This window comes from Thalassophryne amazonica, chromosome 1, assembly GCF_902500255.1.
Source record: "Thalassophryne amazonica chromosome 1, fThaAma1.1, whole genome shotgun sequence".
Lineage (NCBI taxonomy): Eukaryota > Metazoa > Chordata > Actinopteri > Batrachoidiformes > Batrachoididae > Thalassophryne > Thalassophryne amazonica.
In genome coordinates, this window is record NC_047103.1 from 101,725,164 (window position 1) to 101,745,945 (window position 20,782).

A 20,782-nucleotide genomic window follows, 5' to 3' on the forward strand; every position below is an offset into this window, starting at 1 on the left:
AGTCGCTGGATGTTTCCCTCCATTTTCTGCGGGACAAGGAAGAAGTAAAAAGAAGTGGCTGTTTGCAAAATGTCGCAAGGACCAGATGTAAATAGAGTACCCATTATTAATAATCGAGGAAGACTTGGACCCTATATACAATGTGGCCTTGGTGCTGAGAAACTATACTTAAATTGGCCAGAAAAAGATTTTGAGGAAGAAGACTGGGAACTAGCATCTAAAGGATATTATGTCTCAAATTATGAATATAAAAGAGATGCCGACTTAATAGAGACAACAGGACAAAAATTACTTGCTGAACAAGTGCTGAGCGAGGAAAGTCTGCGGCGTTGGTACATAAAAGGACGCCGAAGAATACCCCAATCGGTTCCAAGATGTCCAGATACCTACCCCTTAAATGTGGTTTACTTACAACTCAATGGCCTGAGATTCACATTGAGATGTGGGATTAATTACGTTGAGCCACTCCAAGGAGTCTACCTTAACCAGTGCTTGATCTGGACGACAAGCCCCAACATGCGACGTCAATTGAACAGATGACTGCAGGACCCAAGATATCACGTTTTAGATAACCAGACATTAAATTTGAGAGTTATCGATCAACCTCGGGCCTGTGTGAGCTGCCTACCCCCAACCATACCAACAATTTTGTAAATCGAGACTTCTTCTATCTGTACAAAAGAGGAGTCTGGAACTGTTGTCAAGCAAGAAAAATTCAGCTTCAAATTGAGCCTAAGGATCAAGAAGAGAAGCCTATAGTTCCCCTTTATCTAGCCTTATCACAGACCAGGTATTCTGGAAAAGAGTTTTGGCAGCATTGGCAAGATCTATGGGACTATGTACCCCCACATCAGGTACAGAGGATCCCTGAGGGACCCCTCCCTAAACCTGACAGGATAATTGTTACGATGTGGAAGTGGGCGTGGAAAGGAATGGATTCAGAACTTAAGCACCCATCTCCCATCTACACTCATCTCTTTAAGAGACAACAACTATTCCCTATGGTGGTGCATCTTGGCAGAAAGAGAAGGAGACCGATGGCGGAGTGACAGCTCACTCTGAATCATGCTGCGGACCTTCAAACTGGATGAAAATAATGTAAATAGTCTACGATCCGGGCCTGGAGGACTTACACCATACTTGGAATTACCCTACAAGAAAATATGTTTAAGCTGGCCACAAAAGGATTACAAAGAAAAAGGATGGTTGCTGGGAACAGGAGGATACTTTGTAGATAATGATTCATATAAAAGGACTGCTGACCTTGCAAAGCCTGGAATATACACTCCTCTGGAAGCTATCGTGGACAAAGTTGGACAACACTGGAATTGCCCTGGGGTCGGATGGAAGTTTTACCCAATTCCCTGGTGTCCAGACTCATATCCCTGCATCTTGAATGTAGTGCATGTACAGAAAAGGGGCTACAGGTTTAAAATAAGATGGGGACCTAATTATGTTGATCCATTACAGGGAATGTATGTGGATATTTGGCTTGGATCTTTCCAGATCTGGACCAGTAGTCCCTATATGTTTAAAAGACTTCAACTACAAGAGGCACGTTCAACTTTTTATTTGATTGAGAACCAAACTTTGCCAATATGCATGACAGTACAGCACCTTGACATCGAGAAAGACGGAAGTTTCCCGCCTATTAGAAGTGGATGGCGAACCAGAGTACTAGTGGGGCTTTGGCAACCCCCAAAGGCTATACTGATACGACTTGGCATAAAGTCGGGAAGAGGACTATTCCGGAGATCGACTCCTCTGTACTCTGTGATGGCGCAGTATGTCTACAGTGGAACGGCATATTGGGACGCCTATGAGGATATCTTGCACCTACGTAGAGAATTGAATCCTGCATCTTCACAGTGTTTCTACACACCCCAGGGACCACCGCCTGAAATGAAGGAGGTGACAGTCGTCACTTGGAAATGGGCGTGGCGAGGACTAGATATTAGACTCCCATGGCCATCTCCCTTGTTAGTCACCCTTCTTCAGCAACGAGCATCAAGCGTCTCTGTTGGGAGCACGAGACAAACAACAGCACCTAAGATCATCTATCTCCGAGATGGAAGAACCACAGGAAGACAGCGTGATCACCACGCAACCTCAAAGAACCAACGAAAGACCAAGAGAAGAAGAGTTTGGCATAGAAATGCCACTACTGTAACAACCCCAAAAGATGGAGCCGCTGCCACCAGTACCAAGTGAATTCTACTACGAAAATGTTGGAAGAAAGCAGCAGCAACAAAGCCAGTCGCGAAAGAAAAAGTGCCTCCAATGTTGTAGTTGGATGGCCAGACTTACAGCATTATTAGTCGGCATTGCTGTACTTCTAGCTATCCTGTACCACTGTTGTAGTACACCCTGGACCTTAGCCCATATCAGGGTCCAGTACGCAACAACTAAAACTTTCCAACAGACATGTTGGGGAGTTGAATCAAGAAACATCTACATGATATGGGACCAGAATTCTACAGAGAAATGGGCAAAGATGAAGAACCTAACCCAGCAGATGCTAAAGAATAAGTGGCTGCAATACTTGAACGACAGTGGGGAATTTCCAACCGTCACCACCAATCACAACCTAACCACCGGAGCAGACATCCTTCAAAACCTACAAGTGAGGGATCAAGAGATTATCGTGGCAACCATCTTACGGTTAAAACAAAGAGAGCGAAGAGAAGTAGGCTGTACTTGGATAAGACCTGAACCTGGTGAGCCAGCTTGGTATTGCTCATGGGGATGCAGAGTACTGCTGGGCTATCGAGCAGGATATTGGGAAAAATAAGCTGTTTTTCCAGCATTACCAAGACATGATGTTTGCAGAATGATAATGCCTACCTGGAAACATTGGGGTAATTATAACCTCACCTGTGACAACACCCGCAGCAGAGTGCCGAAAGTGGATACTACATCTACAATAGTCCCTCCGTTTAACAACGCTACTGGCATGGGAGCAGGGATACCATATTCCAAACCAACCGCCATCTCACCAGCAGCACTGGTGGGATCCACAAAGATATCACCAACACAGGGAAAAACCAAACCACTCCCTACATCGCCAACACAAGATACCCAGCAAGTATTAGAACCAAAAGTTTTAAAGCATTGATAACGCAGCTAAAAATAGATGGAAGAAGATTCATGATTATTGTGTAAAAGAAAAAGTAGCAAAATTAGATAGATGTTATTGGAATCGACCTATTGGATGTAAATCTCAAAATTACATGGTGCTTGCACCAGTCATCGATTTGATAAATAGGATTACTTGGAAACAGAAACAGGAGGCAAAACATGATGAATGGCTTAACGACACCTTTCCGTGGGTCTGGAGCGTTCCACTAATACATTTTGAGGGGAATTTTCCAAAGGGATACACGTGGACTGGGCATAGTTTGCGGGGTCCACATAAAGCAAAATTCTATGTGCAAAAACTACCAAAGCCTGATGAACTAAGGTCAGTACCGCAGGAAGATTTTAGCAAAATTGATCAATGCGTGGCGAATAAAATCTATGGAAGCTTACATGAGACAGAATACCATAATAATTTGGCTGAAGGTTCTGGTAAATCCCCCCGATGTCCCATAGACCAAATTAAGACAGGGAATTGGCTAAGATGGGTATATAACTGTACAAAGTTGTTACAAATTCCAACCATTAAGGGGACCCTTCAAGCATGGCAGGAAGGAGTTAAATGTAGTAAGGACGTCACTTGGTGGGGATTGGAGAAATATGAAGTTGAAGATTGGGTATTCCCCAGTTTGGATCAAAGTAATAATTATTGGGTTAAATATCAATACATCGCCACGGTCTACTCCAGAGACAGAGCTACTTGGTCCAGTGTACTCTGGAGACCAAACCCTTATGTTACGCCACGGCCCTGGAAAATGATTTGTAATAGACGTAATACCACATGCACGATAAGCCTTGCCTGCCAAAATTGTAGAAATGTTCCTGGCTGGGAAGAATATTGTGATGCTTACTATGACGGCGAGTATGACACTTACGGCCATCAAACAGTTTGGGAGAAGAACAGTGCTGGCGCATGGATAAGAGCTTTTCCACCCAATGTTGGATGTGCCAAGGCTGGCCTGGGACATGGAATGTCGAAAAGGAAGCAGGTCCTAGGCCACATAGTGCCATTTGTTGGTGATGCTTTGATAATGCTTGAGGAAGGATATGCCTTCAAGAAAAGTCTATGCGAAGGACGAGAAATTGTCGGTTACGAATGGTTGGGACCCAATCGGATTTACAATAATGGTACATGTGAATCGCCTGAAGAACATTGGTTGAGCTGTGGAAAAGGAAGAGGTCGGCATGAATGTTCTTGGTGGGAAAGAACGCAAATAATAGCTGGAGGAATCATCACCACTTTCACTGCAGAGACCGGAGAAGTCATTAAAGAAGGTCTCGAAGTGGTTACTGGTTGGATTGGACATTTGTTTGGATATCTTTGGCCCTATCTGTTAATCATAATAGGACTTATTATTGCTGCAGTAATTGGATATGTTTTGTTAAAAGGAAGTTTCACAGCCGCCCTGCGCTTGTGTGGGAGGAGCACACAACGCAGTGATATGGAGCCCCTCCTCCGTTAGGGGAGGAGCGATGAAGCCTACAAAGCCTGACGCCGAGACACGCCCTGTTCATTCTGACTTGGGGAGTGAAGGAAGAAGAGGCATCCACATAACAGCATACCAACTTAAGGAGATAAGTAAAAAGGATAAGAGAGCACAATGTCCAACAATACTGGTGGCGTAAATGACACCATCTTCAAAGTGAGTAGAGTGGAGTTTATTGCACTACTGTTAATATGGCTGCTATACTGCTGTGTCGGCCGTTGGGACTTACGACAACCACTGCGAATAGTAACGCTACTACATGGATGTGTCAGATTGGCGATCATCAATCTGCACTACGGTCAGAGTGACCTAGGGTTGTCTTTATTCATCACTCACGTCCTCGGTCGCTTTACTCTCCAGTTTGACTGTTGGGGAATATGGCAGTACACATCAGTTACAATTTGGATGGTGATAGATATGACAGCAATCTTTTACGCCCAAGCAGTAATAGCTGACATTGTGTGCGAAGCTGTGATGGCCTTGACCCTGTTGGCGTACATAGCTACATTAACTGGAGCCGTACAACGTAAGAAACCTTGGCTCTACAAACTTGGACTTATCATACTTTGGGCCTTAGGATGGGGAATGTTATCAGCTTTATACTGGCTGTCCATGGTTAGTCAACTACTCCTGCTGTTATGGTTTACGACCTATGATGCTTGCTTCCCGCGTACGGCTCCTTCAGCTACAGCGGGAATATCAATGTCACCACAGTCCCACTCTCCTATGGTGATCATGAGGCGTCTCTGGCATACATCTGAATAATCCCGGCGAACACTTTTGCTTGCTTGCAATATAATAGTTAAAAGACTAATGTTTCCTCTTACACTATAGGGGGATATAAGATGTATTCATTGTCAAGCCACCCTGGAACAAGCGCTCTACTTCTGGGAGATAACACCGACTCTGTGGTGCCCGACGTGTTATGGCAACAACTTCCCTGTTCAAGTGGCACGGGGAATAGTGGGAAGGAAGGATACTTCTTTTCTGCCCCAGGTACCAACAGAAGCATACCTAAAAATTGAGGTCGAGGCAGACGTGATTTTGCATTCACTTTTGGTTGATCAAATACGAGCTGACACTATAGTGTCTCCAGAGGGATATATGTATTGCCCCGTGTTTACCAAAATGTGGATGTATCCTACGGGAATAAGATTCTCCACAGCTCATCTTGCCGATGGCCGGATCGTGGCTATTGGTCCTTCATTACCACCAGTTCCACGTTCATCTCCACAGCGCACTGCAAAGATTGGGGTGCAAACCGAGGTCATTAACTGGTGTTTGTAGGCCCTCACGCAGGTGTTCCTGGATGAACACCTTCAACAGCCCGAACCTGAGGATATTCATGCTGAAGCTTCACCTCAAACGAAGGATACATCACCGCGGCCATCTACACCAGTTACATCGTGTTATACACCCGTCACCCCCACTTCACCATGCGCACCATCGTTCCCTGATGGATTATCATCTCAGGAATATGAGGCAAATCCGTCTCCATTGGGATTACCATCACAATCACCACTACTGGACGAGCAGCCTTCTGATGGCGACGGCAATCTACAGGTGGGCGGAGAGGAGTACGTGGTGCTGGATGAGTGTCGTTCAACTCCAGCTCCTCCTGTTCTGTCTCCGATGGTGGATGAAAAGGAAGTGCTCACCCTTCATCCTGTCGACGACGACGAGGATGTCTTTATGGAAGTATAGAGAGATCGGCGGAGCTTCAAGTCATGGAGGGGGTGTCAGGAAAGATGACTTTAAGCTTGCTTTCAGCTTGTTTTCATCTTGGAATATAATACGTGCCATGGAATTAATATACATGCTGTTGGATTAAACTGCACAGTTTTTGGTACCTTCCCGGAGTAAGTGAGGTCATACCGGACTTTTCCATTGCAAATGGGGAGGCCCATGGAATGAACTCGGTGATGAAGACGATGGAATATGTCTAAAAATGATTCTAACATGACAAGTATGGTCAAATGAAGTATTAATGTGTTACAATTAAGAGTTGATTAGAAAAAGTATGTTACAAATAAGTGAAATGAATGATTATATGAGTTGTTTTTCATAAAGAGTGCAGAGTCAGAGAAAAAGAGGAAGTGAAGAAGATGTCGCAAGCAGGGCAAGAAAAGCTGATGTTAAACAACTGATCAAATGATTAAGATGTTGGTAAAATATGAAATGAATAATAAGGAATGAAAATGTTTGTATATGATCATATGAATTGTTTTTATGTGAAAGAGAGTTGTAATGAAATGATTGAATATGATTATGTGATTCTAAAGAAATGATTTAAAATAATGAATTCTCAGAAAAGCTGAAGTGTTAACAGAAAAGAGGAACTTGAGAAATAAGTTACTGGTAAGAGCTGCGGAGATTTCCAGTAAGTGGAAGGAGAAGGGAGGAGGTTTTGAGTCAACAGCGTCCCCATGGTAACCAAGATCATCTGAGGACAACAAGAGTCAAGCACATATATAAACTGTGAAACACCACAAAACGGGGTTATTCTTCCAGGGAGAGGTGCTGTTGCCACTACTCCCCTGCTACGAGGAGATCACAAGACTTGACCATCTTGTGAGCAGCAGTTGGAATCGTGGAGTGAGAGGACTGGAGACATAAAAGATCATTTGAGAGAGATTTCAACTCCCACTCAGGCCGTCCAGTCACGGAATAGCAGAACAACGGAAGAGTAACCACTGGCCTTAAGTCTGAGTGGGGAATGTTCAACGATTTCTCTCTCAAGGAACATCACCGCATACCAGAATGGATTAGATCAACTTTTGGTTGATTGAAGATGGAATAAACTCTTATGTGGATTAACTTCCTGAAGGATTACAACATCACACAAGGATCGTGGTCAGCTAACGATTAATAGCTGATGAAGAGGAAATCAAATTCATAGAGCTGGGGACCCTAACCTCAAAAACCTCCTTCCCTCACTCCTAGAAAATTGTTAAGAAGTCAATCCAGTCCCAGTCAAAGTAAGATCAGTCAGAATTATTGAATTAAAAACAAAAATCTCTGCCAATCATTATTCTAATTATATTTGAATTACTGTTGTGAAATTATCATCATATAACCTATTTTGATTATGTTGTCGGCACTTGCAAAACCTGCAATAAATTTCCAAGCATGCAGTTAAAGTGTTAAGGCTCGGACATTGTATTATTGATGCTTCTTAAGGTGTAAAAGTTAAAGTTTATTGGGTGTACAACATCAAAAGGCTCTAAAAGGTTAGTCTGGTTTTTTAATGAAAATAACACATCCTGGGGACTCGCTGTACGAGTCACTGAATTCAAAATCTAGCAACATTCCAAGAGCCCTGATCTATAAGAGGAGAGCTGCCGTTAACGGGCGTGGCCGGTTCGTGTCATGGTTCCTGAGAAGGCTATTCGACCGGGGTGCGAGATCAGCTTCAGCGGGGTGGACGTCCGGATGGAGGCAGTGAGCAGCTAGACGAATCTCCTCACCACCAGCTTGAACAGCCTTTGTGCAGCCCTGCCGGGTAATACCCGTGGAGACACGAATGTCGGACCCCAGAGACGGAGAGCTGGTTTTGTACACAAACACACTCATCGGAGGGTGAGCGTGTGCCGTGTATCTAAAAAAGTGGGATCTGACAGCATTGAATGCTGCTGGACCTGCCATTTTATGATTGTGATTGTTTTAACTAGGTTTTATGTAGAATTTTTTAGGGTTATTTATTTATTTTATTTATTTATTTTAATTGTGCTTTTAAGAGATTGTTTTTAATTTCATTGTCATGCACAGTATTTTTTTTCTGGTGTCATGTACAATGATAATAAATTCTATTCTATTCTATTATGCCTCACATTCACCCATTCGTGCAGACACACTCACACACCAATGCCGGAATGCTTTAATGTAGGCGTTCAGTACACACCGGGAGCAAATAAGGGATTAAGGACCTTGCCCAAAGGCCCTTCATGGTTTTCCAGTCATCATAATTATTCACCAGTTTGCTTCAGTATTGTGGATGGAACAACTATGAAATGTCTGAAATAGATTGTTTTAGTTTGTTTATTAACTGCTGTGCTTAAACATGCTCTGTTATGTGGCCAAATTAATACATAATGAAGCACAAGGTGCATACACACCTTGTGCACGGTTAACTTAATTTCATTTTGTGCTTATGGCCATTAATGAACAAAATCTGAATTTACATACTGCTGTCTACGTCATGCTACCACCTTGCTATCAAAAGCACACTTGTTCTTAGTAAATCACCTGCAAAATATTTCCACCCTAACATTCTACATATTTGAGATCGTAGTAAATCAGGCCCTCACAGTATTTTTACATCGACCAAGGACGTAATAAAATCATCAGCGTTTATTTATTTATTTGTCTGTCTGTCTGTTAGCAGAATTACATCAAAACTACTGCACGGATTTTCACCAAATTTTCACCACAGATAGATATTAGGCCATGGAAGACTCCCCTGCATTTTAGAGGTAATCCAGATCTGAATTGGTGGACGTTAGAAATCTGGGATTGCGCTTATTGAGCAGTGCTGTGGCTGGCATCATGTGTCCACCTCCTACTGTCTTGATGTGTAAATGATGTCAGTTTTCTATTAGGTTATTTGATACTAAACATTACATTCTCTGTTCCTTCAGTTTCCCAGCAGCCAGGAAGCATGCAGGGCTTTGGAATGAACGGGACAGCGAGTATCGATCAGGGCATCGCCATGATGCACCCTGTGTATCCAGCACAGCCTGGCTCCGCCCACATGATGATGACCTCTTATCCTCCTCCGCCATCTTACTGTAATCATCCTCCTCCACCCTATGAACAAATATTTCAAAACAGTGACAAGAAGTAACATGTCCAAGTTGAATGAAGGACGATAACAAGAAGAGCAGGTGGGCAGAACAGAAAGAAGGACAAAGAAATGAGTCCTGAAAGAAAGAAGAAAGATAAACTGGAGTAATAACTCTGGTCCAGACAGACTGACTCTGGCTGCCTTAGGTGCCTCAGTTTCTCCTGCTTCAGTCATGTCAGGTCCACAAGAGCACGACCACGATTTGGTTTCTGTCACCCTACTAACCTGAAAATGCAACTAAAGCACTTGCAACTGTGCATAACGTAGCAGAAAACACAATTAAACCTTATCATAAAATGCTGGACAGTGAGTATGATGTCTGCCTGAATGTGCACAGGTGATTTGATTGATCTGTCCTTAAAAATGTCATTACTGCACATTTCAAATGGACAAAAATAACAAAAAATAAAATACAGGATCATACCAAATGGTTCCTGGAACAGTGTTCAAGGTATGACGTATTTACGTATTTTAATCCAGCATTTTACTGCAAGACCGGCTCTTTGGTACATTATAAACTTGTACAATGTTTTATATGGGTGTGTTATGTCATAATGCATCTCTGTTCGCACAATGAAAACTGTGTTGAGGCTCAGGTGTGAATCTGTAGAGGTGGGTCACAGTGCACAAATACAACCCCTGGCAAAAATTATGGAATCACCGGTCTCGGAGGATGTTCATTCAGTTATTTAATTTTGTAGAAAAAAAGCAGATCACAGACATGACACAAAACTAAAGTCATTTCAAATGGCAACTTTCTGGCTTTAAGAAACACTATAAGAAATCAGGAAAAAAAATTGTGCCAGTCAGTAACAGTTACTTTTTTAGACCAAGCAGAGGGAAAAAAATATGGACTCACTCAATTCTGAGGAAAAAATTATGGAATCATGAAAAACAAAAGAACGCTTAAACACATCACTAGTATTTTGTTGCACCACCTCTGGCTTTTATAACAGCTTGCAGTCTCTGAGGCATGGACTTAATGAGTGACAAACAGTACTCTTCATCAATCTGGCTCCAACTTTCTCTGATTGCTGTTGCCAGATCAGCTTTGCAGGTTGGAGCCTTGTCATGGACCATTTTCTTCAACTTCCACCAAAGATTTTCGATTGGATTAAGATCCGGACTATTTGCAGGCCATGACATTGACCTTATGTGTCTTTTTGCAAGGAATGTTTTCACAGTTTTTGCTCTATGGCAAGATGCATTATCATCTTGAAAAATGATTTCATCATCCCCAAACATCCTTTCAATTGATGGGATAAGAAAAGTGTCCAAAATATCAACATAAACTTGTGCATTTATTGATAATGTAATGACAGCCATCTCCCCAGTGCCTTTACCTGACATGCATCCCCATATCATCAATGACTGTGGAAATTTACATGTTCTCTTCAGGCAGTCATCTTTATAAATCTCATTGGAACGGCACCAAACAAAAGCTCCAGCATCATCACCTTGCCCAATGCAGATTTGAGAATCATCACTGAATATGTCTTTCATCCAGTCATCCACAGTCCACGATTGCTTTTCCTTAGCCCATTGTAACCTTGTTTTTTTCTGTTTAGGTGTTAATGATGGCTTTCATTTAGCTTTTCTGTATGTAAGTCCCATTTCTTTTAGGCGTTTTCTTACAGTTCGGTCACAGACGTTGACTCCAGTTTCCTCCCATTCGTTCCTCATTTGTTTTGTTGTGCATTTTTGATTTTTGAGACATTGCTTTAAGTTTTCTGTCTTGACGCTTTGATGTCTTCCTTGGTCTACCAGTATGTTTGCCTTTAACAACCTTCCCATGTTGTTTGTATTTGGTCCAGAGTTTAGACACAGCTGACTGTGAACAACCAACATCTTTTGCAACATTGCATGATGATTTACCCTCTTTTAAGAGTTTGATAATCCTCTCCTTTGTTTCAATTGACATCTCTCGTGTTGGAGCCATGATTCATGTCAGTCCTCTTGGTGCAACAGCTCTCCAAGGTGTGATCACTCCTTTTTAGATGCAGACTGACGAGATCTGATTTGATGCAGGTGTTAGTTTTGGGGATGAAAATTTCCAGGGTGATTCCATAATTTATTCCTCAGAATTGAGTGAGTCCATATTTTTTTTTCCCTCTGCTTGGTCTAAAAAAGTAACCGTTACTGACTGCCACAATTTTTTTTCTTGATTTCTTATAGTGTTTCTTAAAGCCAGAAAGTTGCCATTTGAAATAACTTTAGTTTTGTGTCATGTCTGTGATCTGCTTTTTTCTACAAAATTAAACAACTGAATGAACATCCTCTGAGGCCGGTGATTCCATAATTTTTGCCAGGGGTTGTACATAGTCATAGTCATGTGCAAAGCACATCATTTTCTACATTGTGCCACATTCTAAATAGTGATTCTAGATCCTCATATTTGATCATTTCAAGTGTCTGTTTTGCACCTATACTCAGATAGACACAAGAAGCAATTGTATACATATCATTTTTAGAAATGTTATAACAAAAACAACAGTTTACATAACAGAAACAGAAAAAATAACATTAATAGTGTTAGACAAAAACATTAAAAATACCTGCCAATGGTTTGAAATCTCATAATGTTGAAAACAAATATCAATCAATCAATCAATCAATCAACTTTTTTCTTGTATAGCGCCAAATCACAACAAACAGTTGCCCCAAGGCGGTCCACATTGCAAGGCAAGGCCATACAATAATTATGAAACACAGTCTACGTCTAAAGCAACATAACCAAGGGATGGTCCAGGGTCACCCGATCCAGCCCTAACTATAAGCCTTAGCGAAAAGGAAAGTTTTAAGCCTAATCTTAAAAGTAGAGAGGGTATCTGTCTCCCTGATCTGAATTGGGAGCTGGTTCCACAGGAGAGGAGCCTGAAAGCTGAAGGCTCTGCCTCCCATTCTACTCTTACAAACCCTAGGAACTACAAGTAAGCCCGCAGTCTGAGAGCGAAGCGCTCTAATGGGGTAATATGGTACTATGAGGTCCCTAAGATAAGATGGGACCTGATTATTCAAAACCTTATAAGTAAGAAGAAGAATTTTAAATTCTATTCTAGCATTAACAGGAAGCCAATGAAGGGAGGCCAACACGGGTGAGATATGCTCTCTCCTGCTAGTCCCCGTCAGTACTCTAGCTGCAGCATTCTGAACCAACTGAAGGCTTTTTAGGGAACTTTTAGGACAACCTGATAATAATGAATTACAATAGTCCAGCCTAGAGGAAACAAATGCATGAATTAGTTTTTCAGCATCACTCTGAGACAAGACCTTTCTGATTTTAGAGATATTGCATAAATGCAAAAAGGCAGTCCTACATATTTGTTTAATATGCGCTTTGAATGACATATCCTGATCAAAAATAACTCCAAGATTTCTCACAGTATTACTAGAGATCAGGGAAATGCCATCCAGAGTAACGATCTGGTTAGACACCATGCTTCTAAGATTTGTGGGGCCAAGTACAATAACTTCAGTTTTATCTGAGTTTAAAAGCAGGAAATTAGAGGTCATCCATGTCTTTATGTCTGTAAGACAATCCTGCAGTTTAGCTAATTGGTGCGTATCCTCTGGCTTCATGGATAGATAAAGCTGGGTATCATCTGCGTAACAATGAAAATTTAAGCAATACCGTCTAATAATACTGCCCAAGGGAAGCATGTATAAAGTGAATAAAATTGGTCCTAGCACAGAACCTTGTGGAACTCCATAATTAACTTTAGTCTGTGAAGAAGATTCCCCATTTACATGAACAAACTGTAATCTATTAGACAAATATGATTCAAACCACCGCAGCGCAATGCCTTTAATACCTATGACATGCTCTAATCTCTGTAATAAAATTTTATGGTCAACAGTATCAAAAGCAGCACTGAGGTCCAACAGAACAAGCACAGAGATAAGTCCACTGTCCGAAGCCATAAGAAGATCATTTGTAACCTTCACTAATGCTGTTTCTGTACTATGATGAATTCTAAAACCTGACTGAAACTCTTCAAATAGACCATTCCTCTGCAGGTGATCAGTTAGCTGTTTTACAACTACCCTCTCAAGAATCTTTGAGAGAAAAGGAAGGTTGGAGATTGGCCTATAATTAGCTAAGATAGCTGGGTCAAGTGATGGCTTTTTAAGTAATGGTTTAATTACTGCCACCTTAAAGGCCTGTGGTACATAACCAACTAACAAAGATAGATTGATCATATTTAAGATTGAAGCATTAAATAATGGTAGGACTTCCTTGAGCAGCCTGGCAGGAATGGGGTCTAATAAGCATGTTGATGGTTTGGATGAAGTAACTAATGAAAATAACTCAGACAGAACAATCGGAGAGAAAGAGTCTAACCAAATACCGGCATCACTGAAAGCAGCCAAAGATAACGATACATCTTTGGGATGGTTATGAGTAATTTTTTCTCTAATAGTCAAAATTTTGTTAGCAAAGAAAGTCATGAAGTCATTACTAGTTAAAGTTAATGGAATACTCAGCTCAATAGAGCTCTGACTCTTTGTCAGCCTGGCTACAGTGCTGAAAAGAAACCTGGGGTTGTTCTTATTTTCTTCAATTAGTGATGAGTAGAAAGATGTCCTAGCTTCACGAAGGGCTTTCTTATAGAGCAACAAACTGTTTTTCCAGGCTAAGTGAAGATCTTCTAAATTAGTGAGACGCCATTTCCTCTCCAACTTACGGGTTATCTGCTTTAAGCTACGAGTTTGTGAGTTATACCACGGAGTCAGACACTTCTGATTTAAAGCTCTCTTTTTCAGAGGAGCTACAGCATCCAAAGTTGTCTTCAATGAGGATGTAAAACTATTGACAAGATACTCTAACTCCCTTACAGAGTTTAGGTAGCTACTCTGCTCTGTGTTGGTATATGACATTAGAGAACATAAAGAAGGAATCATATCCTTAAACCTAGTTACAGCGCTTTCTGAAAGACTTCTAGTGTAATGAAACTTATTCCCCACTGCAGGGTAGTCCATCAGGGTAAATGTAAATGTTATTAAAAAATGATCAGACAAAAGGGAGTTTTCAGGGAATACTGTTAAGTCTTCTATTTCCATACCATAAGTCAGAACAAGATCTAAAATATGATTAAAGTGGTGGGTGGACTCATTTACTTTTTGAGCAAAGCCGATAGAGTCTAATAATAGATTAAATGCAGTGTTGAGGCTGTCATTCTCAGCATCTGTGTGGATGTTAAAATCGCCCACTATAATTATCTTATCTGAGCTAAGCACTAAGTCAGACAAAAGGTCTGAAAATTCACAGAGAAACTCACAGTAACGACCAGGTGGACGATAGATAATAACAAATAAAACTGGTTTTTGGGACTTCCAATTTGGATGGACAAGACTAAGAGACAAGCTTTCAAATGAATTAAAGCTCTGTCTAGGTTTTTGATTAATTTATAAGCTGGAATGGAAGATTGCTGCTAATCCTCCGCCCCGGCCCGTGCTACGAGCATTCTGACAGTTAGTGTGACTCGGGGGTGTTGACTCATTTAAACTAACATATTCATCCTGCTGTAACCAAGTTTCTGTTAGGCAGAATAAATCAATACGTTGATCAATTATTATATCATTTACCAACAGGGACTTAGAAGAAAGAGACCTAATGTTTAATAGACCACATTTAACTGTTTTAGTCTGTGGTGCAATTGAAGGTGCTATATTATTTTTTCTTTTTGAATTTTTATGCTTAAATAGATTTTTGCTAGTTATTGGTGGTCTGGGAGCAGGCACCGTCTCTACGGGGATGGGGTAATAGGGGGATGGCAGGGGGAGAGAAGCTGCAGAGAGGTGTATAAGACCACAGCTCTGCCTCCTGGTCCCAACGCTAGACAGTCACAGTTTGGAGGATCCCAAAAAATTGGCCAGATTTCTAGAAATGAGAGCTGCTCCCTCTAAAGTGGGATGGATGCCGTCTCTCCTAACAAGACCAGGTTTTCCCCAGAAGCTTTGCCAATTATCAATGAAGCCCACCTCATTTTTTGGACACCACTCAGACAGCCAGCAATTCAAGGAGAACATGCGGCTAAACATGTCACTCCCGGTCTGATTGGGGAGGGGCCCAGAGAAAACAACAGAGTCCGACATTGTTTTTGCAAAGTTACACACCGATTCAATGTTAATTTTAGTGACCTCCGATTGGCGTAACCGAGTGTCATTACTGCCGACGTGAATTACAATCTTACCAAATTTACGCTTAGCCTTAGCCAGCAATTTCAAATGTCCTTCGATGTCGCCTGCTCTGGCCCCCGGAAGACAATTGACAATGGTTGCTGGTGTCGCTAACTTCACATTTCTCAAAACAGAGTCGCCAATAACCAGAGTTTGATCCTCGGCGAGTGTATCGTCGAGTGGGGAAAATCGGTTAGAGATGTGAACGGGTTGACGGTGTACACGGGGCTTCTGTTTAGGGCTACGCTTCCTCCTCACAGTCACCCAGTCAGCCTGCCTTCCCGACTGCACGGGGTCTGCCAGGGGGGAACTAACGGCGGCTAAGCTACCTTGGTCCGCACCGACTACAGGGGCCTGGCTAGCTGTAGAATTTTCCACGGTGCGGAGCCGAGCCTCCAATTCGCCCAGCCTGGCCTCCAAAGCTACGAATAAGCTGCACTTATTACATGTACTGTTACTGCTAAAAGATGCCGAGGAATAACTAAACATTTCACACCCAGAGCAGAAAAGTACGGGAGAGACAGGAGAAGCCGCCATGCTAAAACGGCTAAGAGCTAGTAGCTACGCTAAGCTAGCGGATTCCCAAACAGGGAATCCGACACTAGACAGGCTGTGGAGCAGCACAGGTAACGCACGACAACAGTGCTAAAATAAAATAAAATCCACTAGACAGGCTGTGGAGCAGCACAGGTAACGCACAACAACAGTGCTAAAAAATAAAATAAAAATAAAAATCCACTGGACAGGCTGTGGATAAGGCTTTTACCTGTAACCTCAATATAACATTGAGGTTACAGGTAAAAGCACAATAGACAAAAAAAAAAAAAGACTTGACACCATTTCATGAACAGAGAACAAGCTATTTTTATGTTTTGTGAAATGTTTTCCAACAAACACTGCACACATAACTGGTCATGTCCCAGACTATCAAAATGTACAGTGAGCACATGTTCTTCAGTTGATGCAGTGTGAACGGCCAAGCTCAAAACATTTCCCTTTTTAGGACCCTGGAAACAAATTGTGGTACTTTCTTACAAGTCTGTGCATTCAATCAATTTTATTTATATAGCGCCAAATCACAACAAACAGTTGCCCCAAGGCGCCTGATATTGTATTGTATTGACCTTTCTAATTTTAGAGATATTGCGTAAATGCAAAAAAGCAGTCCTACATATTTGTTTAATATGTGCTTTGAATGACATACCCTGATCAAAAACGACTCCAAGATTTCTCACAGTATTACTAGAGGTCAGGGTAATGCCATCCAGAGTAAGGATCTGGTTAGACACCATGTTTCTAAGATTTGTGGGGCCAAGTACAATAACTTCAGTTTTATCTGAGTTTAAAAGCAGGAAATTAGAGGTCATCCATGTCTTTATGTCTGTAAGACAATCCTGCAGTTTAGCTAATTGGTGTGTGTCCTCTGGCTTCATGGATAGATAAAGCTGGGTATCATCTGCGTAACAATGAAAATTTAAGCAATGCCGTCTAATAATACTGCCTAAGGGAAGCATGTATAAAGTGAATAAAATTGGTCCTAGCACAGAACCTTGTGGAACTCCATAATTAACCTTAGTCTGTGAAGAAGATTCCCCATTTACATGAACAAATTGTAATCTATTTGATAAATATGATTCAAACCACCGCAGCGCAGTGCCTTTAATACCTATGGCATGCTCTAATCTCTGTAATAAAATTGTATGGTCAACAGTATCAAAAGCAGAACTGAGGTCTAACAGAACAAGCACAGAGATGAGTCCACTGTCTGAGGCCATAAGAAGATCATTTGTAACCTTCACTAATGCTGTTTCTGTACTATGATGAATTCTAAAACCTGACTGAAACTCTTCAAATAGACCATTCCACTGCAGATGATCACTTAGCTGTTTTACAACTACCCTTTCAAGAATTTTTGAGAGAAAAGGAAGGTTGGAGATTGGCCTATAATTAGCTAAGATAACTGGGTCAAGTGATGGCTTTTTAAGTAATGGTTTAATTACTGCCACCTTAAAAGCCTGTGGTACATAGCCAACTAATAAAGATAGATTGATCATATTTAATCAATCAATCAATCAATTTTTTTTATATAGCGCCAAATCACAACAAACAGTTGCCCCAAGGCGCTTTATATTGTAAGGCAAGGCCATACAATAATTATGTAAAACCCCAACGGTCAAAATGACCCCCTGTGAGCAAGCACTTGGCTACAGTGGGAAGGAAAAACTCCCTTTTAACAGGAAGAAACCTCCAGCAGAACCAGGCTCAGGGAGGGGCAGTCTTCTGCTGGGACTGGTTGGGGCTGAGGGAGAGAACCAGGAAAAAGACGTGCTGTGGAGGGGAGCAGAGATCGATCACTAATGATTAAATGCAGAGTGGTGCATACAGAGCAAAAAGAGAAAGAAACAGTGCATCATGGGAACCCCCCAGCAGTCTACGTCTATAGCAGCATAACTAAGGGATGGTTCAGGGTCACCTGATCCAGCCCTAACTATAAGCTTTAGCAAAAAGGAAAGTTTTAAGCCTAATCTTAAAAGTAGAGAGGGTGTCTGTCTCCCTGATCTGAATTGGGAGCTGGTTCCACAGGAGAGGAGCCTGAAAGCTGAAGGCTCTGCCTCCCATTCTACTCTTACAAACCCTAGGATCTACAAGTAAGCCTGCAGTCTGAGAGCGAAGCGCTCTATTGGGGTGATATGGTACTACGAGGTCCCTAAGATAAGATGGGACCTGATTATTCAAAACCTTATAAGTAAGAAGAAGAATTTTAAATTCTATTCTAGAATTAACAGGAAGCCAATGAAGAGAGGCCAATATGGGTGAGATATGCTCTCTCCTTCTAGTCCCCGTCAGTACTCTAGCTGCAGCATTTTGAATTAACTGAAGGCTTTTTAGGGAACTTTTAGGACAACCTGATAATAATGAATTACAATAGTCCAGCCTAGAGGAAATAAATGCATGAATTAGTTTTTCAGCATCACTCTGAGACAAGACCTTTCTGATTTTAGAGATATTGCGTAAATGCAAAAAAGCAGTCCTACATATTTGTTTAATATGCGCTTTGAATGACATATCCTGATCAAAAATGACTCCAAGATTTCTCACAGTATTACTAGAGGTCAGGGTAATGCCATCCAGAGTAAGGATCTGGTTAGACACCATGTTTCTAAGATTTGTGGGGCCAAGTACAATAACTTCAGTTTTATCTGAGTTTAAAAGCAGGAAATTAGAGGTCATCCATGTCTTTATGTCTGTAAGACAATCCTGCAGTTTAGCTAATTGGTGTGTGTCCTCTGGCTTCATGGATAGATAAAGCTGGGTATCATCTGCGTAACAATGAAAATTTAAGCAATACCGTCTAATAATACTGCCTAAGGGAAGCATGTATAAAGTGAATAAAATTGGTCCTAGCACAGAACCTTGTGGAACTCCATAATTAACTTTAGTCTGTCAAGAAGATTCCCCATTTACATGAACAAATTGTAATCTATTAGACAATTATGATTCAAACCACCGCAGCGCAGTGCCTTTAATACCTATGGCATGCTCTAATCTCTGTAATAAAATTTTATGGTCAACAGTATCAAAAGCAGAACTGAGGTCTAACAGAACAAGCACAGAGATGAGTCCACTGTCCAAGGCCATAAGAAGATCATTTGTAACCTTCACTAATGCTGTTTCTGTACTATGATGAATTCTAAAACCTGACTGAAACTCTTCAAATAGACCATTCCTCTGCAGATGATCAGTTAGCTGTTTTACAACTACCCTTTCAAGAATTTCTGAGAGAAAAGGAAGGTTGGAGATTGGCCTATAATTAGCTAAGATAGCTGGGTCAAGTGATGGCTTTTTAAGTAATGGTTTAATTACTGCCACCTTAAAAGCCTGTGGTACATAGCCAACTAACAAAGATAGATTGATCATATTTAAGATCGAAGCATTAAATAATGGTAGGGCTTCCTTGAGCAGCCTGGTAGGAATGGGGTCTAATAAACATGTTGATGGTTTGGATGAAGTAACTAATGAAAATAACTCAGACAGAACAATCGGAGAGAAAGAGTCTAACCAAATACCGGCATCACTGAAAGCAGCCAAAGATAACGATACGTCTTTGGGATGGTTATGAGTAATTTTTTCTCTAATAGTTAAAATTTTGTTAGCAAAGAAAGTCATGAAGTCATTACTAGTTAAAGTTAATGGAATACTCAGCTCAATAGAGCTCTGACTCTTTGTCAGCCTGGCTACAGTGCTGAAAAGAAACCTGGGGTTGTTCTTATTTTCTTCAATTAGTGATGAGTAGAAAGATGTCCTAGCTTTACGGAGGGCTTTTTTTTATAGAGCAACAGACTCTTTTTCCAGGCTAAGTGAAGATCTTCTAAATTAGTGAGACGCCATTTCCTCTCCAACTTACGGGTTATCTGCTTTAAGCTACGAGTTTGTGAGTTATACCACGGAGTCAGACACTTCTGATTTAAAGCTCTCTTTTTCAGAGGAGCTACAGCATCCAAAGTTGTCTTCAATGAGGATGTAAAACTATTGACGAGATACTCTATCTCCCTTACAGAGTTTAGGTAGCTACTCTGCACTGTGTTGGTATATGGCATTAGAGAACATAAAGAAGGAATCATATCCTTAAACCTAGTTACAGCGCTTTCTGAAAGACTTCTAGTGTAATGAAACTTATTCCCCACTGCTGGGTAGTCCATCAGAGTAAATGTAAATGTTATTAAGAAATGATCAGACAGAAGGGAGTTTTCAGGGAATACTGTTAAGTCTTCTATTTCCATACCATAAGTCAGAACAAGATCTAAGATATGATTAAAGTGGTGGGTGGACTCATTTACTTTTTGAGCAAAGCCAATAGAGTCAAATAATAGATTAAATGCAGTGTTGAGGCTGTCATTCTCAGCATCTGTGTGGATGTTAAAATCGCCCACTATAATTATCTTATCTGAGCTAAGCACTAAGTCAGACAAAAGGTCTGAAAATTCACAGAGAAACTCACAGTAACGACCAGGTGGACGATAGATAATAACAAATAAAACTGGTTTTTGGGACTTCCAATTTGGATGGACAAGACTAAGAGACAAGCTTTCAAATGAATTAAAGCTCTGTCTGGGTTTTTGATTAATTAATAAGCTGG

The 20,782-nt window shown here is 41.2% G+C and overlaps 1 protein-coding gene across 1 annotated transcript in view; it reads left to right on the plus strand.

The window, feature by feature from the left end:
• vopp1 (VOPP1 WW domain binding protein) overlaps positions 1-9,530 on the plus strand; it is a 163,806-nt gene extending 154,276 nt beyond the window's left edge. Inside the window, exon 5 of the mRNA XM_034173021.1 lies at positions 9,260-9,530. Within this exon, the coding sequence (XP_034028912.1) occupies positions 9,260-9,465 (206 nt within the window). The 3' untranslated portion in view covers positions 9,466-9,530. The remainder of the gene's footprint in view (positions 1-9,259) is intronic.
• Positions 9,531-20,782: the final 11,252 nt, after the last annotated feature.